At 38.2% G+C, this 21,482-nt stretch overlaps 1 protein-coding gene across 7 annotated transcripts in view; it reads left to right on the top strand.

Annotated features, from left to right (window-relative positions):
* The window catches only part of LOC120525759 (CAP-Gly domain-containing linker protein 4-like), a 159,629-nt gene that overhangs the window by 113,009 nt on the left and 25,138 nt on the right, over nucleotides 1-21,482 (top strand). For 5 of the 7 annotated variants that reach the window (XM_039748340.1, XM_039748338.1, XM_039748339.1 and 2 more), the window contains one exon: nucleotides 20,558-20,638. The exons of the other annotated variants lie outside the window; for them this stretch is intronic. In XM_039748340.1, the coding sequence (XP_039604274.1) occupies nucleotides 20,558-20,638 (81 nt within the window). The remainder of the gene's footprint in view (nucleotides 1-20,557; nucleotides 20,639-21,482) is intronic. 7 annotated transcript variants of the gene reach the window in all.

Genomic DNA, 21,482 nt, shown 5'->3' with positions numbered 1-21,482 from the left:
ACAGCGTCCATATGTTGTTCAAAGACATGGGATAAATAATTCTGATGAAGACTGCTCTCATTTTCTGTCACCGCGCCTCCTTGTTTACAATGCTTAATAAAGAAAGGACGCATATTCGTCATCTTTTGAAGCAGTATGTCTGACTTGCATGACCACAAAGCCCTCCACAAACTGGCATCTTGCATCTTACGATTTTGTTGATTCCTCTATTGTTACCTGAAAGGGGAACACTTTTTGATTTTAATTCCCCCTTGTTCTTGAGATGGGTTTTAGATTTGACATGGTCATTGCAAATATTTTTTCGTGTCCAGTCTATGGTATGCTGATAAAACTTGCAGAAAAGTTGTCCATATTCATAAAAGTCATTGGGATATTATTGTGTCCTCAGTTTTGCAGTTAAGCTTGTGTTTCTTAGTTTTTTCGACGTAGTTAGGGTATCTGGTACTATTCACTTTGGCATTTCTGTCTTGTGCAGTCGGCTAATTTGTGTGGCTTTAACGAGAAAACATTTACGAAACACACACACAAACGGATAGATGCACAACTGAATTTCTTTTTTCTTTTTTTTGTTATTAATTCTATTGCAATCATTCCATACAAATCAATCAATTTTTACAAAAATAGGATTGAGAACAAGTCGACCCCCACCCCTGAGAGAGAGAGCATGGCCAACAGAGTAAAACTTAAGGCTTGTAAACATACCTAAATTGATGAGTTTGATAAGCCAATAGAGATGAATGGAGAAGAAAACGACATACAGAAATAATTGCTTCCTCTGTGATTTAAGAGCTTATTCTAAAATATTACTGATTAGATCCTGCCATTTTGAAAAAAATCTGTACAGATCCTCTGAGTATTTGATGTTTTTCCAATTTCAAATAGTATAAAATATGTTTCCCACTGACTTAAAAGAGGAGAGTTAGTATTCTTCCAGTTTAGCAAAATAAGTCTGTGTGACAAAAGTGTAGTGAATGTAATCACAGTTTGTCGTTCTTCACTTTGAACCCATCTGGAAGAACCCCAAACACAGCTGTTAATGGGTTAGAAGGGATTGTGAGACCAATGCTGTCTGAAAGGTAATTAAAAATTTTGGTCCAGAATGATGTTAATTTGGTGCAGGCCCAAAACATGTGACCCAGTGAGGCTGGGACGATTACAGCGTTCGCAGGTTGGATCTTGCCCTGGAAACATTTTGGAGAGTGTTAGGTGAGACAGATGTGCTCGATATACAGGGTGGGCCATTTATATGGATACACCTTAATAAAATGGGAATGGCTGGTGATATTAACTTCCTGTTTGTGGCACATTAGTATATGTGAGGGGGGAAACTTTTCAAGATGGGTGGTGACCATGGTGGCCATTTGGAAGTCGGCCATTTTGGATCCAACTTTTTTTTTCAATAGGAAGAGGGTCATGTGACACATCAAACTTATTGGGAATTTCACAAGAAAAACAATGGTGTGCTTGGTTTTAACGTAACTTTATTCTTTCATGAGTTATTTACAAGTTTCTGACCACTTATAAAATGTGTTCAATGTGCTGCCCATTGTGTTGGATTGTCAATGCAACCCTCTTCTCCCACTCTTCACACACTGATAGCAACACCACAGGAGAAATGCTAGCACAGGCTTCCAGTATCCGTAGTTTCAGGTGCTGCACATCTCATATCTTCACAGCATAGACAATTGCCTTCAGATGACCCCAAAGATAAAAGTCTAAGGGGGTCAGATCGGGAGACCTTGGGGGCCATTCAACTGGCCCACGATGACCAATCCACTTTCCAGGAAACTGTTCATCTAGGAATGCTCGGACCTGACACCCATAATGTGGTGGTGCACCATCTTGCTGGAAAAACTCAGGGAATGTGCCAGCTTCAGTGCATAAAGAGGGAAACACATCATCATGTAGCAATTTTGCATATCCAGTGGCCTTGAGGTTTCCATTGATGAAGAAAGGCCCCACTATCTTTGTACCCCATATACCACACCATACCATCAATTTTTTTGTTCCAACAGTCTTGGAGGGATCTATCCAATGTGGGTTAGTGTCAGACCAATAGCGGTGGTTTTGTTTGTTAACTTCACCATTCACATAAAAGTTTGCCTCATCACTGAACAAAATCTTCTGCGTAAACTGAGGGTCCTGTTCCAATTTTTGTTTTGCCCATTCTGCAAATTCAGTGCGCCGATCTGGGTCATCCTCGTTGAGATGCTGCAGTAGCTGGAGTTTGTAAGGGTGCCATTTGTGAGTAGCTAATATCCGCCGAAGGGATGTTCAACTAATGCCACTCTCCAGTGACATGCGGCGAGTGCTACGCTGTGGGCTCTTGCTGAATGAAGCTAGGACAGCCACTGATGTTTCTTCATTAGTGACAGTTTTCATGCGTCCACATTTTGGCAAATCCAACACTGAACCAGTTTCACGAAACTTAGCAAGCAGTTTGCTAACTGTAGCATGGGAGATGGGTGGTCTCGTAGGGTGTCTTGCATTGAAATCTGCTGCAATGACCCGGTTACTGCGTTCACCAGACATCAACACAATTTCTATCCTTTCCTCACCTGTTAACCTCTGCGACATGTCAATGGCTGTAAACAAAGAGAAACTTGTAAATAACTCATGAAAGAATAAAGTTACGTTAAAAATAATCACACCATTGTTTTTCTTGTGAAATTCCCAATAAGTTTGATGTGTCACATGACCCTCTTCCTATTGAAAAAACAAAAGTTGGATCCAAAATGGCCAACTTCAAATGGCCACCATGGTCACCACCCATCTTGAAAAGTTTCCCTCACATATACTAATGTGCCACAAACAGGAAGTTAATATCACCAGCCGTTCCCATTTTATTAAGGTGTATCCATATAAATGGCCCACCCTGTATAATTTTGAGTTGAATAATTGTATGCTTTGCGCATATGGAGCTCGAGTGAATTCTCTGCATTGCTATTTTCCACTCCTTTTCTGATATATTAATTGAGAGATCTTTTTCCCAGTGTCCTCTTGGATCTTTGAAAGGAAGGGACTGTAAAATAATTTTATATATTGCAGAGATTGTGTCCGAGTCCTTGAAATTGAGCAATATTTTTCCAGCAAGATGAAGAAAATCAGGCTGGTTGTGTTTAACACAGTTCCTAATTTGAAGATAGTGAAAGAAATGTGTAGCTGGAATGTTAAATTTGGAATGTAATTGTTCATAGGATGCAAAGACGTTGTCTATATAAAGATCTCTAAGCAAGTTAATCCCAAATTTATTCCAGCTATTAAAAACTGCATATGTTTGTGAAGGTTGAAAGAGGTGGTTCTCTTGCAGAGGTGCCACAGATAAAAGCTTCTCCATCTTAAAATACTTTCTACATTGGTTCCATATTCTGAGTGGGTTATTAGTATATTGCCGATAACTTGCATTTATTGGGGCAAAGAGCAGGGAATATAAAGAAGTACTGCAGGATTTTAGTTCTTTTGCGGACCAGGCCTGTGTATGTTCATCTATTTGTGTCCAGATTTTTATAGCTTGTATGTTTGCTGCCCAGTAATAAAACTGGAAGTTAGGTAGAGCCATGCCACCTTCTGCCTTTTGTCTTTGTAGGGTTGCTCTTTAGATACGTGGATGTTTTGAGTTCCAAATGAATGAGGTTATTGTTGAATCTAATTGCTTAAAAATGATTTATTGATGTATATTGGAATGTTTTGAAATAAAAAAGGAGCTTAAAAAGAATATTCATCTTAACAGTGTTAATTCTTCCAGCTAGAGTGAGATGAAGGGTTGACCATCTATGCAAGTCTAGCTTAATTTTTTCCATGGAGACGGCGAAATTTTGTTGATAAAGAGCTTTATGTTTACTTGTGATATTTACCCCTAGGTCTTTAAACTGTTCTGCAATGATAAAAGGTAGGTTGTCTAATCTAATATTATATGCTTGAGAATTCACTGGAAAGGGTATACTTTTATTCAGATTAATTCTGAGACCAGAGATCTTTTGAAATTCTGTGAGTGCTGTTAAGACTGCAGGCACAGAATTTTGTGGGTCTGATATATACAGTACCATATCATCTGCATATAATGAGATTTTCTGTTCCAGTCCTTCTCTGATAATCCCCTTTATCTGATCAGCATTTCGACAGTGTATTGCCAGTGGTTCAATGGCGATCGCAAACAGTAGCGGTGACCAGGGGCATCCTTGTCTGGTACCACGTTCTAGTTAAAGTAGTCTGAACAAATGTTGTTGATACAAATTGAAGCTTCTGGATTGGTATACAGTAGTTTGATCCATGCACAATACTGCTAATAGAAGCGGGTTGAGACGCCATCTGCGAGGTGAGTGTGTGGGGCATAATAACTTTAGCTCCAAGATCAGAGGTGCATGGTCAGAAATAACAATAGCATTGTATTTGCAAGATTTAATCGTAGGCAAGAAATTATTATCTATAAAGAAATAATCAATTGTTGAGTAGCAATGATTTACTGGTGAGTAGAAAGAATATGTTCTTGAGTTTGTGTTTAAAAACCTCCAGGGGTCTGATAAGTTGTGATCAGTTATAAACTTTGTAATTATCTTTGCAGTGTTAGATGTCGTCCCCTGTGATAGAAGTCCTATCTAAGAGTGGATTTAAAACACAATTAAAGTCCCCAGCCATTATAATTTTATGAGTGTTCACATTAGGAATGGATGCAAATAAATTTTGTATAAATTCCTTATCTTCGACATTAGGTGCATAAGCATTTATCAAAATCATTTTACAGTTAGATAAGTTACCCATGACCATCACATATCTCCCTTCAGGATTCAATGCTACATCTGATGCTACAAATGAGACTGTTCTATGTATGAGAATTCCCACACCTCTAGTTTTCTTGGAACATTTGGCCAGTCCAGTCCTTTAGCAGCCGGAACTGATCCTTGCTTAGTAAGTGGGTCTCCTGTAAAAATACTATTTTATCGTTTAAACCTGTTAGGTGAGAGACTACTTTCTTTCTCTTTAATTTGTGATTCAGGCCTTTAACATTCCAGCTCACAAAGTTAACTGTCCCATCATGGAGACATTGATTGTGAATTTTTGATGTCATTTTATAGTCTTAACTGGAAGTGAGACAGCTTTAAACTTAATTTCCTATTTGCCCAAGAGTTATTGCAATGCAACATATTGTTACGTTGGTAGTTATAATTACAAAGATTAAAAGGATAGATTAGGTATAGATATAGCCTGCTCTCTTTCTCTCCTCTGCTCAACTCCTCACCCTCCCATTTTGCCTCCCCACGTGTGGCTAGACCCCACTTCACGCAGTCCCGGTCCTCTAACATACCCAGAGACAGAGCAAGTCTAAAGCAAAACAAGCCCCCACATAGCGGCGTTTTAGGATTAACAAATAGGGATATCTATTGCCAATATAGTCTAAATACTATATTCCTAAAATATAATCATTAACAAACTATGAACGTAAAATATTTATAATCTTTAGCAATCTTAATGTATTAAGATAATAAACCCGGATAATAAACCTGGGGAATGGTGTTAGAAAGTGGTCCAGAATAAGCATAGTAAGTCTTAATGCAATAATAGCAATAAAAATAAACCAAGGGTATGATGTTAAACAGTCTCGTTTAGGGTAAAGAAAAAATAAATAAAAAAAAGGAATTAAGCACAAACGTCTATAACTGTAATTAAAATATAAACAGATACCATCTGAGTAATAAAGAGAATATATAATGATAAAAACCTGTATCTTAACAAATAGATCAGACAGTAGGTTATTTATCCTTGCCATGTCATGACAGGCTATGACTCACTATTGTGTTTCAGAATAGTGTCCGGATCAGCTTTCTTAATTCCTTTTCTGCTTCTTCCTTGCTGGTGAAGACATATAATTGACTGTGCAATTCCACTTTCAGTTTGGCAGGATACAAGTGGCTGTATTTGATATTGGCTTGCTGTAACCGCTGTTTAATGTTGTAGAAGGCCGCACGTTTAGTAGCTGTTGCTGGAGAGAACTCAGGGAAGATACGAATGTATCATATTATTATATGATACATATATTATATTTATTTTCATATATAATCTCTTGCTTGTGTCTGAGGAATGCCATCGCTTCTAGCTTAAATAATAATCTCTCGAAGCGAATAATAAAAGAACTAGATCTAACGGTATTTGATCCGCGTACGCGGTAATCCGCTGCTATCTCAGAATGTGCTCCTCTCCAATTATTTTAGAAAATAGTTCAGCTGCGAATTTCACTGGGTTTGGACTTTCTCGATTTTAAGGTAGACCTTACGTACTAATATTATTATTGCTTGAGCTCAGCGATCATCACCTTCATTTCAGACAGATCATTTCTGCTTTCGTGCACCGTTGGTGAGGCGGTCGGCTCTATTGCAGCCAGCGTTCCCGTCTCGCGTAAAGTAGTTGAGAGCGCGGACTGCAAGGCCTTTTCCAGTTTCAGATGAACTCTTCCAATCGGCGAACTATCGCGACCTGCGTCACTCGCACTCGTACATTCGCTCCCCATTTCCAAAAGGAAGTTGATCGAGTGACATAGAGTGTCTGAGAAACTCAAAAGCTCAAGTTCACAAAGTGGCCCAGTGCCCGAAATAAAAAAGAAGTTGTCAGATATCAAAGTCACCGTGAAATGGCGAGTCGTAGCCCACTGTCTGAGAGTCATATGGAAGCTTATTAGGGTACAGAAAAAAGAAAAAAAAAATGCACACAGTGGGGGGAAAAAAGCTCGAAATGTCAACTTTAATCTTGAAATTTCCACTTTGATAACGTAGTTTATTTTGTCAATAAAGTAGAACATCATAAACTTCATCTTAAAATTGTTTAATTTACTAGTTTCTCAAATCCCATCATAACTAAAGTAGCACATTAAATGCTTTGTTTTGTATATGTTCTTCTATGTGCTCTATGTGTGTGAATTACTGCATGCTTCTTAAATGGGCTTTCTTTTCCTCCGACAGGACACAGAATCCATTACATTCTGAATAATTTAAATACTGAGATGTATACTTAATATAATTTTCATGATGATAGAAATTAAAGCATGTTATTAAATGTGGCAATAAGGTGGCACAGTGATAGTGACGAGCTGGCACCAAGTCCAGAGATTGTTCCTGCTTCCCTCAAGATGCTTGCTGCACCGTGCGCGACCTTCGATAAAATAATTTACTGCAGCAGTACTGTCTCTCTCAAACATACTAACCCCCAATTCCTTGTCCTTCCTTTTCTTTCTCCAAATACCCAATTGCCACACAATCAACTGTGTAATAGATGTTATGCCATCTGTAAGCTGAGAACTCTGATTCTTCAAAACTTTTAAGGATCATTGAAATGTCTTCGTAGTACATGTTTAATTATTCTATCCATCTTTCCATCCATCTAAGGTCGCGCCAGTCCCAACAAGCATACAGTACAGCGTGAGGCAAGAACAATCCCTGAACTGGGTGCCAGCTCATCACTACCGCTGTCCACTGTGTCCTCACATGTTTATTATTAATAATATAGATTATTTAAATAATGTTGGCATTTTATCAGTATAATGTAATAAATATATTTGGCTGCATTACATCTTAAAAATGATATCAAGAGCTCCAAAAAGATAGTGCTTGGAAATGTAAATCGACTTAGAAACCAGTCGTCATCAAATGTAAATACGCGCTTTATAAAGTGGCTCAGGTTGTGCAATATTATAACTGTATCGCAAGTTTACACTGAGGTGATTGTACAAACAGTTCTACCAGGAGCACTTGATGGACTGATTGAGTGCATTTATAATTCTTGGGATGAAACTGGCTCTGAACTATGAGGTCCGTACAGGAATGACTGTGAAGTGTTTGCTATATGGGAGCAGTTCAAATAGCGCATGGCTGAGGCAGTGTGTGCTTGATGCTGTATACCGATAATTTTCTTTCCGATCAGCTGTTGCTGTGATTCCACACTCGGATACAGTGGAATAAATACTCTGAGTGGTTCACTAAGAGTAACAACGCTAAAGCAGCTATGGTATTTGGAATAGTTTGGCCATTCCGTGGACCTTTATATTGTTACAAGTTATTTACAATCAGATGCCTTAAACTAATTAACAGTATGCGGTTAATTTCAGCGTATTTGATTAAGCTGCGCCAGGGATGTGGATCTAAAAAAGAATGGGAAACCACACTGGAACAAAAGCACTTCTTTGACGCTAAGTGCCGCCAGTTTGCAAAACTGAGCGGCGAACTTGCATACACCAGGGATTGAGTTGGTGTGAAAACGCGCATGGCTTTATGCCAAGTTTAGTTTTTATACATCGCGATGTGAGCGTGGAAACGGGTGTACGCAACACCCGTTTATACATGAGGCCCCTGGTGTGTATGGATGTGTTTCTGCATTTGCATTAGACATTGCAATTAAAAAAAAGCATTTTAAAATACACTGTATGAGGTTTCCACATTTTCTGCATGGGTTTTCTTTCGGGTACTGCAACTGCAAAATATGTATGTATGTATGTATGTATGTATGTATGTATGTATGTATGTATGTATGTATGTATGGTATGGTATGTATGTATGTATGTATGTATGGTATGGTATGGTATGGTATGGTATGGTATGGTATGGTATGGTATGGTATGGTATGGTATGGTATGGTATGGTAAAAGGTGTTTGCTTTCATACTAATAATAAACAAAATAGTGTTTTAAATTATCTACATATGTACATTTCTTTGAAAAGTGGATTTTACTGATTTCATAAAAAAGTTATTAGGAGTGGATAAATGATTGATGGTGCCTTATTTGAATTTTAAATGTAAAATCAAAAAATTGGATGCATTTAGTGTCTCTTGAAATTTTTCATTGGCTGTGTCTGGAAATGATTTTTCAAAGCTGCTGTCTGTACCCCTTCCAACCTTACTACATTTTGAAACAGAAGTTTGACAATTGAGCTGCCTCACCACCACACCCCTACTTTTTGTGACAGGTGTGATAAAAACTGCCTGAACACTGTGCCCTCAGTAACAGTGTACTTCTCTACTTGTTAACAAGGAATTTCATGGTGTTTCTATACATACCATATTTTTCTGCAGAGTTTTGACATTGGAGCTGCCCTTCTCCCATGTTTCTAATGCATTTGGTAAACAATGCCTGAGCACTGCTCAAACTTTTTCCTTATGAATTAGCTGAGAAATTACTTATTTAAAATGCTTTGGATATATGGTCACCATCTTTCATGCCCCTTTTCAGTATAATGATGAAGAGGAATCCTGTTGTGTTAAGTGGTAAAATGTTGCCCTTATGGTTGCTATCATATAGGCAATAATTTTTTGAAGGGGCCTGGATTTACACTCACCAGCTGGCCCTTTCCATATGTGAATAATTACAATAAATCAAAACACACTCAAAAGACTGCTGCTGTTCCAAGCACAGAAGGAAATATGTACTTTATTGTGAATTTTTGTTCCATTGCCTAATTTCCAGTAGCACTTTAAAAATAAATTTGGGCATTTTGCCAAATACTCAGAATAAATTTTTGCTTTATGAGAATAATGAAAGTGACTAATTTAGTTTCATCAGTTACTAAACAATAACAGATTAAGCAGTGCATGGATTAATTTTCCATTTGATTCAAAGCCTTTAAAACATATTAAGCAATAGAGTCATTGAACTGAAACAAGTTTCATGCAAGTCAGTGGTTCCTAGTGTTTCAGAATGAGAACCACTTTGCTAAAGATACAATAGACTGCCTATGGCCAACACCTGTTAGAGTAATTCTGTGTTTATCGCATTTATTTTATTAAAGATATTTATGTGAAAATACCAAAATTCCAAGCTACTGTTGTTTTGAAGAGCCTGATTTCAACCAGTGATCCAAAGAAACCCCTGAACCATAAAGATAATATAATAACAGGCAGCCTGACAGCGCTGATGAGGCAAAACCATGTCACGTCATCAGTTGCCTGGAATTTAAAGAATTGCAGTGGTCAAAGTTGGGCTCTTCAAGTGTTACATCAATGTGAATTTAAGAGAGACCTTTGCAGTTTCGGTTGAACTGGAGTGGGGCTGAGTTTGAAAACTTGAGAGAGATAAAGAGAGGGGGTGAACACAACAACCAAAACAGAGTGGAGCAAGAATAAACTGCATTAAGGTTAAAAAAATGTTAATATTGTATATGTTGCAGCATTCACATATACAACACTGTAAGTAACATATTAGTGCACAGCTGACTAAAAGAATAATGTTAAAACAGAGTTGTATTGGGAGTAAGTGCAGGTGCCTGTGTATAAAAAGTAGTGAAGGAGGCAAGTTGTTACTTGTTCAATAATCCTTTTGATTCATTGTGAATCACTAAAGTTACTTCTTCTTCTTCTTCTTTTGACTATTTCTGTTAGGGCTTGCCATAGTGTATCATCTTTTTCCATATCTTCCTGTCCTCTGCATCTTGCTCTGTTACACCCATCACTTGACTGTTCTCTCTCACCATATCCATAAAACTTCTCTTAGGCCTTCCTGTTTTCCTCTTGACTGGCTCTATCCTTAGCATCCTTTTCCCGATATATTCAGCATCTCTCCTCTGCACATGTTCAAACTAACACAGTCTCGTCTCTCTAGCTTTGTCTCCCAACCATCCAACCTGAGCTAACCCTCTAATGTACTCATTTCTAATCCTGTACATCCTTGTCACCCCCAATGCAAATCTTAACATTTTTAACTCTGCCACCTCCAGCTCTGTCTCCTGTTTTTTGGTCAGTGCCACCATCTCCAATCCATATAACATAGCTGACATCATTGCCATCCTGTAGACCTTCCCGTTCACTCTTGCTGATACATGTCTGTCACAAATTGCTCCTAACACTCTTCTCCATCCATTCCACCCTGTCTGCACTCTTTTTCACTTTTCTTCCACAAGCCCTGTTAATCTGTACTACTGATCCCAAGGATTTACACTCATCCACCTTTGCCAACTCTACTCCCTGCATCCTCCCCATTCCACTGACCTCCCTCTTATTTACACACATGTATTCTGTGTTGTTCCTACTAACCTCCATTCCTCTACTCTCTAGAGCATATCTCCATCTCTCCAGGGTCTCCTCAACCTTCTCCCTACTCTCACTATAGATCACAATGTCATTAGCAAACATCATAGTCCACAGGGACTCCTATAAATAAGAAAGGGCTCAGAGCCGATCCTTGATGTGATCCCACCTCTACGTTTAATACATCCGTCACTCCTACCTCAAGCCTCACCACTGTCACACTTTCACCGTATATATCCTGTACAACTCTTACATACTTCTCTGCCACTCCTGACTTCCTCATACCATACAACTCCTCTCGAGGCACCCTTTCTTATGCTTTCTCCAGGTCCACAAAGATGTCATGCAACTCCTTCTGGCCTTCTCTATAATTCTCCATCAACACCCTCAGAGCAAACATCACATCTGTGGTGCTCTTTCCTGGCTTGAAACCATATTGCTGTTCACTAATCATCACCTCCCTTCTCAACCTGGCTTCCACTACTCTTTCCCATAACTTCATGCTGTGTCTCATCAATTTTATCCCCCTGTAGTTACTACAGTTCTACATATCCCCCTTATTCTTTAAAATCGGTACCAGTACACTTCTTCTCCACTCCTCAGGCATCCTCTCACTTTCCAAGATTCGATTAAACAACCTGGTTAAAAACTCCATTGCCATCTCTCCTAAACACCTCCAATCTTCCACGGGTATATCATCTGGACCAGCGGCCTTTCCATTTTTCATCCTCTTCATAGCTGTCCTTACTTCCTCCTTGTTAATCCGTTGCACTTCCTGATTCATTATTGCCACATCATCCAACTTTCTCTTTCTCTCATTCTCTTCATTCATCAGCCTCTCAAAGTACTTTTTCCATCGGTTCAACACACTCTCCTCGTTTGTTGGGTATGTTTCCATCTTTATCCTTTATCACCCTAACCTGTTGCACATGTTTCTCAGCTCTGTCCCTCTGCCTAGTCAATCGGTACAGGTCCTTTTCTCCACAGCATCCAACCTTCTCTATCTCTCTCTCGTTCTCTTCATTCATCCGCCTCTCAAAGTACTCTTTCCATCTGCTCAACACACTCTCCTCGCTTGTGAGTATGTTTCCATCTTTATCTTTTATCAACATAACCTGTTGCACATCTTTCCCAGCTCGGTCCTTCTGTGTAGCCAATCAGTACAGGTACTTTTTTCCCTCCTTAGTGTCCAGCCTCTCATACAACTCATTATACACCTTTTCTTTAGCCTTCACTACCTCTCTGTTCACCTTACGCCTTATCTCCTTGTACTCTTGTCTACTTTCTACATCTCTCTGACTATTCCACTTCTCCTTCACCAATCTGTTCCTCTAAGTACTCTCCTATACTTCCCCATTCCACAACCAGGTTTCCTTTTCCTCCTTCCTCTTTCCAGATGTCACGCCAAGCACCCTTCTTGCTGTCACCCTTACTACTTCTGATGTAGTTGCCCAGCTATCTGGTAACTCTTTGCAGCCACCCGTTGCCTGTCTTACCTCCTCCCTGAACTTAACCTTCCAGTCTTCCTTTTTCAACTTCCACCATTTAATCTTTGGATGTGCCCTAACCCTCCTCCTTATCTTGATCTCTAACGTCATCCTACAGACCACCATCCTATACTCCCTAATAGGGCTGTTCGATATAATGATATATATCGGATGACAATATGAAAACGTCTATCGCTGCACATTACGCTATCGTTTGTTTCGTGGTGTCGCAAAATAAACTGTTTACGGCAATGTTTTTTTCATTGTTTTGATGGCCACCACGTGGATGCAGACACACTAGCATGGCTGATGAAGACGAGGCAACACCAGGTAGCTCCACACAGAAGGACCTTGTTCCTAAATGAGGGGCTACCTCTGTAGTATGGAGATGGTTTGGATTCGAAAAGTCTGACACGGACCAGAAAACGGTACTGTGCAAATTATGCTGCAAACCGATCGCTACCACAGACTCCAACACGACAAACCTCTTCTATACCTCCGCAAAAAGCACGTGAGCGAGGATGCAGAGAGTTTACAACTGAGAGGCAGGCCACGTAGGATATTACAGTTGTAAAGGTACTATTTAAACGAGCATGTTAAAAGCTTGGAAGATTAATTGCTACCCAAACAATTTGCTTAAGGCATAATTTTCCCTGCAACGTTTGCTGTCAGCGTTAATCTTGTTAAAATTACTGTAGTGTCTTCCAGACGTAATGACGATCCGAGACGGTCACTTGGTTAGTTCCCTCTTTATTAAACACAAACAAAAAAAATGGTTGCTGTTGGCCACAACCACGCCGAACAGACAGCAATCGAAAAACAAACTCTCTTAGCTAGGGGCGACAAGATCGTCGTCCACTCCTCCTTTTTCACAGCACTTCCCCCCCCATCCCTCCAGAACCTCCTTTACCTTCCACTCTACTACAGTCCATCAGAAATAACAGGGACAACAGAATAAATAACTGAGAGGGATGTAAATCACAGAACACAAACTGCAGAACAGAACTCTACAATAAAGAACAGAACGCTACATTACGCACGCCACAACTGCATTAACGCAAATCTCCGCTAACGAGTTACGTGGATCGCCCGTGCTTGGTGCTGGACGGCATCAACACGCTAGCGCCGCCCAGTCCCACGCACGGGCGATCAGCTGTAACTCATTAACGGAGATTTGCCACACTACGATGTGCAAATTAACATTTTACTAGAATGTAGCCTAAAAAATATTATATTTAATATTATATATTTAATATATTTTTGTCGTAAGCCTTATTGCTGCTACAGTTTGAAGTACAATGTTTACATTTGGTTTTGACAGTTAATGTTAGACTTGTATTTATTTTGTTTAAAGGGTGTATTGGCCTTATATAGTTTAGTTAGTGCTTTGATCCTTTTATATTTAATATATGTTGTGAGAGTTATTGCTGCTACAGTTCACATTTTGTTTATGTCAGGCATTTTATATAGCAGTATTTTATATTGGGCCTTTAGTAATTTGTTTTTGAAAAGTGTTTTATATTTGATACATTAACATTTTATGTTTACATTCTAAGTCAAACATTTGCTCAAATGTTCTAAATAAAAGAACAGAAATAATTACAAGTTGAGTACTTCTCATTTTTGATTTTTAATTTAAATGAAAAAAAAGGAGTGGTGATTATATAAACTATTCACTGAATACAAAGAAAATGTACTATATCGTGATATCGGGATATGAAATGAAATATCGGGATATAAGATTTTGGTCATATCGCACAGCCCTACTCCCTAACTACATTTTCCCCTGCCACCACTTTCTAGTCTTCAATCTCCTTCAGATTGAACCTCCTGTATAGGATGTAATCTACCTGTGTGCATATTCCTCCACTCTTGTACATCACCCTATGTTCCTCCCTCCTCTTAAAATACGTATTCACCACAGCCATGTTCATCCTTTTTGCAAAATCCATTATCATCTGACCTTCTTAGTTCCTCTCCTTGACACCATACCTACCTATTACCTCCTCATCCCCTCTGTTCCCTTCACCAACATGTCCATTTAAATCTGCTTCCATCAGCACTCTTTGCCCCTTCGGTACACTGTGCATCACTTCATCCAACTTACTCCAGATATCTGCTTTCTCATCCATCACACACCCAACTTTCACACTTTCAATTTCCAGTGTCATAATCATCATTCTGTCTGACACTCAGGGGCGGCACGGTGGCGCAGTGGTAGCGCTGCTGCCTCGCAGTTAGGAGACCCGGGTTCGCTTCCCGGGTCCTCCCTGCGTGAGTTTGCATGTTCTCCCGTGTCTGCGTGGGTTTCCTCCGGGCACTCGGTTTCCTCCCACAATCCAAAGACATGCAGGTTAGGTGGATTGGCGATTCTAAATTGGCCCTAGTGTGTGCTTGGTGTGTGGGTGTGTTTGTGTGTGTCCTGCGGTGGGTTGGCACCCTGCCCAGGATTGGTTCCTGCCTTGTGCCCTGTGTTGGCTGAGATTGGCTCCAGCAGACCCCCGTGACCCTGTATTCGGATTCAGCGGGTTAGAAAATGGATGGATGTCTGACACTCATTTCACATCAAAAACAATCTTGGCATACTGTTCCTTCAGAATAACCTCTACCCCATTTCTCCTCCCAAACACACCATGATAGAGTAATTTGAGTCCACCTCTGATCCACCTGGTCTTCCATTTAGTCTTTTGCATGCACAATATATCAACTTTCCTTCTTTCCATCACATCAACTAACTCTCTTCCCTTGCCAGTCATACTGCCAACATTCAAAGTTCCTACCATCAGTTCCACTCTTCTCCTTCTTCTGCCAACAGTAGCCCAATTTCCACCAGCACCCTGTTGGCTAACAGTACCGCTGGTGGCTGTTGTTATTCCAGGCTTCGACTGATCCGGTATGGAAATCTGTATTGTTGTCCACATATTGATCTGTCAAAATTTTACAATGGATATCCTTCCTGACATAACCCTACCCATTTATCCGAGCTTGGGACAGGCACAAAGAAACACACTGGTTGTGCATCGTCTGGGGTTGGGTTGAATCACTAAAGAAAGTCATCTGTTGTGACCCATTTTGGTATTTTTAAACATATTCGTAAGTTAATTTAGTAGCACAGGTGTCAGGCAGCATTTTGCTATAAGTAAATACCTCAGTAAGTATGTAGCAGACTGGAATTTCTGAGTAATTTATGGAATTTTCATATCATTTACAAAATCAACCCTGTCAATACAGAAATGCTCAAACCGCATATGATACGCAATTTTGCTAACACTGGGAAAGAACACATTAATGTCAAACTCTGTTGAAGAAAATGAATAAATAAATGTGTGCATGGGTGTGGCAATATCTTTGCTTTAATACATTGTCATTGCTTGTCTCTCTCCCTCTGTCTGTTTCCTGTAATATTGTGAGCTCAGTTGCATTCTGCACCCATCCACTTCATTTTGTGCCTTGTTATTAATTTTGCTGCAGAGTTCACCCCTCCTTACTGAACAGATTAAGTGTAAGTAATAAAAATGTAAAATAATCATGTAATTCTGTGAGCTGTTTTACAAATCTCTTCTACAATTGTGTTAAATGTAATTAGCAAGGTTAAACTTGTGGGTAGTGCCATCAAATTCCTGTTTGAATAGGTCATATTTGCTGGGAATGTTCTACACTCTGGCATTTTTGGTCAGAAATTGGATATCACTATACGATAGTGTTGGAACTAAAATCATTTCTAGCACTTCAAAGCAATATCAGATTAGATAACATCATGCTAAGAAAAATCTATTGTAGCACTACTTTCTTGAAGGCTTTGCCCAGCTGGAAAAATCCTTACCCTTCCTTAAATATATTGGTGACAAAGTGATGTTCCCTTTTGTCATTAATTGGAAAAGAAAATCATATTTAGCTGTATTAGTCTCTGTTCAGAAGTTTTTCAGAATTTGTTAAGAACTCATTAATGCAAAGTAAGGATATCTGGTCTGTGCAAAACCTTTCTGTGTTTTTTTTCTGTGCAACTCTATAAAGAACCACTTTACATTGAATTCAGTTGTCATTTGTCTAAATGAGTTACAGATTTAGTATTGTGTTTTGTGTTATAGATTGTCTTTGGATTACATCATTGTACTTACTAGATATTCTTTTGTGTTTTTGTCTTTTATTACATTTGTTCTTTAAATTGAAGTAAATAAATTAGCCAAGAATTACCACAGTTATGTATTATATTATCAGATGTTATTATTACAAGTTGTTCTATATTAGTAGAGTGTTGACCTTTCTTTGCTCTCTTCAGTTATAAAAACTACTTGCTGAGTTTGAGTAATTATTATAAATATTCCTATTCCTGATATTAAACTCTATAGTTGAACTAAAAGAGTGCTAGTGTCTCTAGATAGAATAACTTTAGTTTAATAATTGTTACATGGGAATTCATTTTACATTCCATAGGTCCATAGGGTTTTTTTTTTGTTTTGTTTTGTTTTTAAGTACAGTCAATTTGTTCAAAAAATATGAATTTGAAATTACAGTACAAAACCAGTGCAGAGGGAAAAATTTGTTATTTTATCAAAGGGGTCAGAAGGAAATGTCAAGAGGAGTAAAAGAATCAGACAGATGTGTTTTGTTTTGAAGGTGGTGATATCAAATGCAGACAGATGTAGCACATTCACATTGCAGTTGATATGAAATAACTCTTACATCTGCTCACTCAGCAATGCACAACTAAAGTCTTCTAGGACTTTTTCTTTGTGTTGCAAATTGTCTTAAGCATAATTTATGTAGTCTAACCTTTTCTTCTCTGTCTCTTAGTTACAGTTCATTACAGAGCTCTGCTTCAGTTCACTGGCTTGCAGTTAGTGAGTAATGAAAATATCTTGCAGTCCATCACACACATTTATGATGTGAACTGCTTATGCATTATAGCCCAAGCCAATATGCGAAATACGCAAAATATAAGTATAGATCTCTCTGTTAAAAATGACAGGAACCATTGTTGGACTGAAAATATCTAATATTTTAGGAGAGTCCAGAAGATTACTTGAAATCTTATATTTTCATAACACAGTAACCGAGAGCAGAATATCCTCCACATTGTTCTCATCTTCTGTTATCATTTCACAGTTATGGTCTGTGTGGATGTACACTTCTTAAGTCACAGTGTATTACATTATTACCATGTGTTGTAAACTTCCAAAATGATGTGAACTTTGCTTTAGGCTTAGTAGTTTTTGAGTAGTATCCTACTACTGAGTATTTGTAATGTTATTAATAATTTATGTCATAAACTGCACCAGTGGCGTAGCTAGCTTGCTGAAGGCCCCTGTGCAATGCCCTGAGGTGGGCCCCTCCTGTCTAGCATAACTGTTAGTAATTTATTCTCAACTAGATCCTAGGGGCGGGCTGGGCAGTGGTGTCCATGACCGCAACACTATCAGATCACACACTGGTGACAAACAAGCTGACTCTCTAAATGGAATTTGTAATAACTTTTTTAATCACTTTATTAGGGCAGCTGTAAGTTAGCAAAAATAAAATAAATTGTGGGTGGTGGTAGTAGTAGTAGTAGTAGTAGTAGTACATAAATATATGTAAGATGTGGACCCGCTTGCTTTTCCAAGACAACTTTATGAAGGAAGATGATTAAAATGTAACATAAGCTAGAAAGTAGAAACTGTTCTGTGCTATAAAATTAAGCAATTTCAATTTGTAACAAATTAAAAACAACACCGGCTGACAGGATACTACAACACAATCAACCTGTTTTACACAAGTTCTGAGAAAATGGACATCATAAAGTGAGATGTCAGTGGTTCCAAGAAATCTGCCTTGTCGGTAGGAAATTGCTTTGTCATATATATTGCTTGTTTGGCTTTAGTAGTTTCTCCATTTGTAGCAGTTTTGGCATATAGCAGCTGATCTGAAGCCATTGTATCGCTACTTCCAGACTCGGTAGTTGCAACCATTTCACTCACTGCACTGTCTGCATGACCTGCTTGTGACTTTTGCGATGATTTACCAGCATCAGCATTCTCTGTTACCATCGCTGGCCCTTGCTCAGTTTTGAGAAGGGTAGAAATATTGGTAAGCTTAGCGTTTTTCAATTCGTGTGGGCAGGCATACGTTACATTTAGCAGCATCACTCTTATAATGTTTGCCGAATCCGCTGCTACTGGCTGACATGTTGTCGTTTGACGAGAGTATGAAAAGTATTGAATTGTTCTAATATTCTGCGTTTGCTGACTAACGGGGATCACTTAACAACAGAATTTCTATGATTTACCATTTATGAGTTTGAATTTTGAAAACTGTTGACATCAAATCAAAGTACAAAAGTAGGAATTATTTACGATAATAATGTATTTTTGCATTATTCATGTGACGTCCTTCAAAACTTCTTCCGATCACGTCCACTATGGCATGGCAAAGGTTGCCAAATTTGGGAATGTACACTTCTCTGTAAGGCACGTGTTGTGCTTCTGATTATGCTCCAAGCCTCAGAATTCCTGAAGTCTAAATTCATGTAAACTGTAGGCTTGCTGAATATGTAATATCATCATGGATTGGATTGGACTTGCCTGGCGATGGTGCAAACATGTCACTGAAACTGTGGATTATTAATGCAATGAACTATGCAAGTGATTTAAATTATTCCATTTTTTTACATCTATATGGCCCTGACTGGGCCCTGCAGAGGTTGTAGGCCCTAGTGCTTTGCACAATCTATTGTACCTTGTAAGCCTTTTCCTGATCTTTTTGTGGACATGCATGGCCCCACCTTTGTGACATTCTTTGCTGTGTGTTTCTGAAAGTATTTTTGTTCTGCCTGATCTTCCATCTTATCCTATGCTTTTACTTTAAGTAAAGTGTTTTTATTATCAAATTTATTTTATTTATTTGAAATTAATAACATTTTTCAGATGTGTTTCATTATGTCATTGCTTAATATTAGTAGATGGCACTTTGTGAAAAACCATATTGAATGTGCTACATTTTTGCCAAAGAACAAAAGAAAAACTTTTTCTGAAAAAATGAAATATTTCAATATCAATTTAATACATTTATAAAATGTTATATTGTCTGTTTTCTCTTGTGCAATTTCTTAAAATATCAAAGGTAATTTTTCTCTAGTTTGCTAAAATGAATACATAGAATTTTGCAATTAAAATATTCATACACTGCAAAAGATAAACCTTCCCCTGCAGTCCCCAATGATTAAAACATATAATACACATAATATTTGAAAAACCTAAAAGTTTCATTGAAGCAATAAAAATGGCGACACTTGGGTTCTTCAAATGGAGATGAAAAAGTGCAACATGGTCTGATAGAAGTATCCCAAAGTGATAACAAATGTTCTTTATCTGAACTGGATAAGGTTTTCTGTCTCAGGACTGAGACAGAATTGTACAGTTGTACAATAAAATATCGTGTTGTGCTTCTTCTAATAAACTGATCTCTGGATTAGGTTATTGCAAAGGTTATTTATTAAAAATTTATATGTACAATAATGAACATGCTACAGATATCATAATAATGTCCTGATATAATAGACTAGAATACATTACATCAGACTATAATTTGCATCTCATGGCCTTGAAAACCTATGCATATGTGATCATTCTTAAGAGGAGAATTCAGGTGACAAACATAATGTTGCCACTTGTCTGCAAAGACTCAAGAAAAGTTGCTCTCTTCATAGCCTTCCTAAGGACCTCATTATTTAAACCTGCTTGTTTAAACTATTTTACACTGGATTAACCTTTCAATAGCTTTCAATGATGTCACTCCCCTTCACTTCTTATTTGTTAAAAGAGCACAGTAAAAGAACATGCTGTTTTAAATATATGATGAGATACTAATAGAATGTCTTATGTTCATTGATTGGACGACCAGTGTGTTTGTTTACATAATACATGAACAGGCACAGCCATCAGCAGTCAAGCTGATTTTTTTGCACTTTGTACCACTGCAAAAAGAAGAAATAATAATAATTGAAAATAGCATAAACTTTATTACACATGTCCCTTTTGGTAGTTGACCTTTTTCTTTACTTTTACTTTTGTTTTATTTATCATCTTTGAAAGGTGTTTCCAAAAAGCAGATGAGCAAAAAGGTACCAACTTCCACTGAACTGGCAGATGACAACCAGTCGTTGACCCAAGCAGGTACTTGAGATTCAGTTGCCAGCCTGATTTAAAAACAAAACTTTGTGGTTTATACTTTTGTTTAGCATCTGTTTACACATTTTTATTAAAATTTATTTACAGTTATGTGAAAAAATAAGTACATGGCTAGAAATGCTTCTTTCTTTTTTAAAATATTTAAGCTTCATTTAAACAGTATATTCAGATAAAGGTGATGTAATTGGAGAAACAAAATGAGAAATTGACTTTGCAACACCTGCGGTGGGTGGCTCCCTGCCCGGGTTTTGTTTCCTGCCTTGCGCCCTGTGTTGGCTGGGTTTGGCTCCAGCGGACCCCCATGACCCTGTAGTTTGGATATAGTGGGTTGGGTAATGGATGGATGGACTTTGCAACATTTTATTCAATGAAAAAGGAATAGATATGTAATTTCCATATGTGGGAAAAGTAAAATGCACCCTTGGCTCTAATAGATGTGTTTTACCCTTTGGCAGAAATAACCTCAAGTAGAAATTTCTGTCTCATTTGTTGTCTCTGATAACAACTGGGAGAACGTTTTTCCCTTCTCCTTAATATAGAATTGATTCAGTTGTATGATGTTTTGAGGCCTGTCTTTTAGGCACAAACTGTTTTAAATTCCCCCACATCATCTCTATGGAATTCAGATCCAAGCTTTCATCAGGTTATTTCAGAACCCTCCACTTCATTGTGTTTTAACAGTTCCTTCATGGATTTACTGGTATGTTTAGGATCATTGTCATGTTAGTGAGCTTTGGTGTTCTGACACATGGAACACCCTTTGGTATAGTGAAGAATGCATAGTAGATTCTTGGATGATGACTTAAGTATCTGCATTGTCAAAAAAAGG

The sequence above is a fragment of the Polypterus senegalus genome, chromosome 3, assembly GCF_016835505.1.
Source record: "Polypterus senegalus isolate Bchr_013 chromosome 3, ASM1683550v1, whole genome shotgun sequence".
Classification (NCBI taxonomy): domain Eukaryota; kingdom Metazoa; phylum Chordata; class Cladistia; order Polypteriformes; family Polypteridae; genus Polypterus; species Polypterus senegalus.
This window is presented reverse-complemented; position numbering and strand designations above follow the sequence as displayed.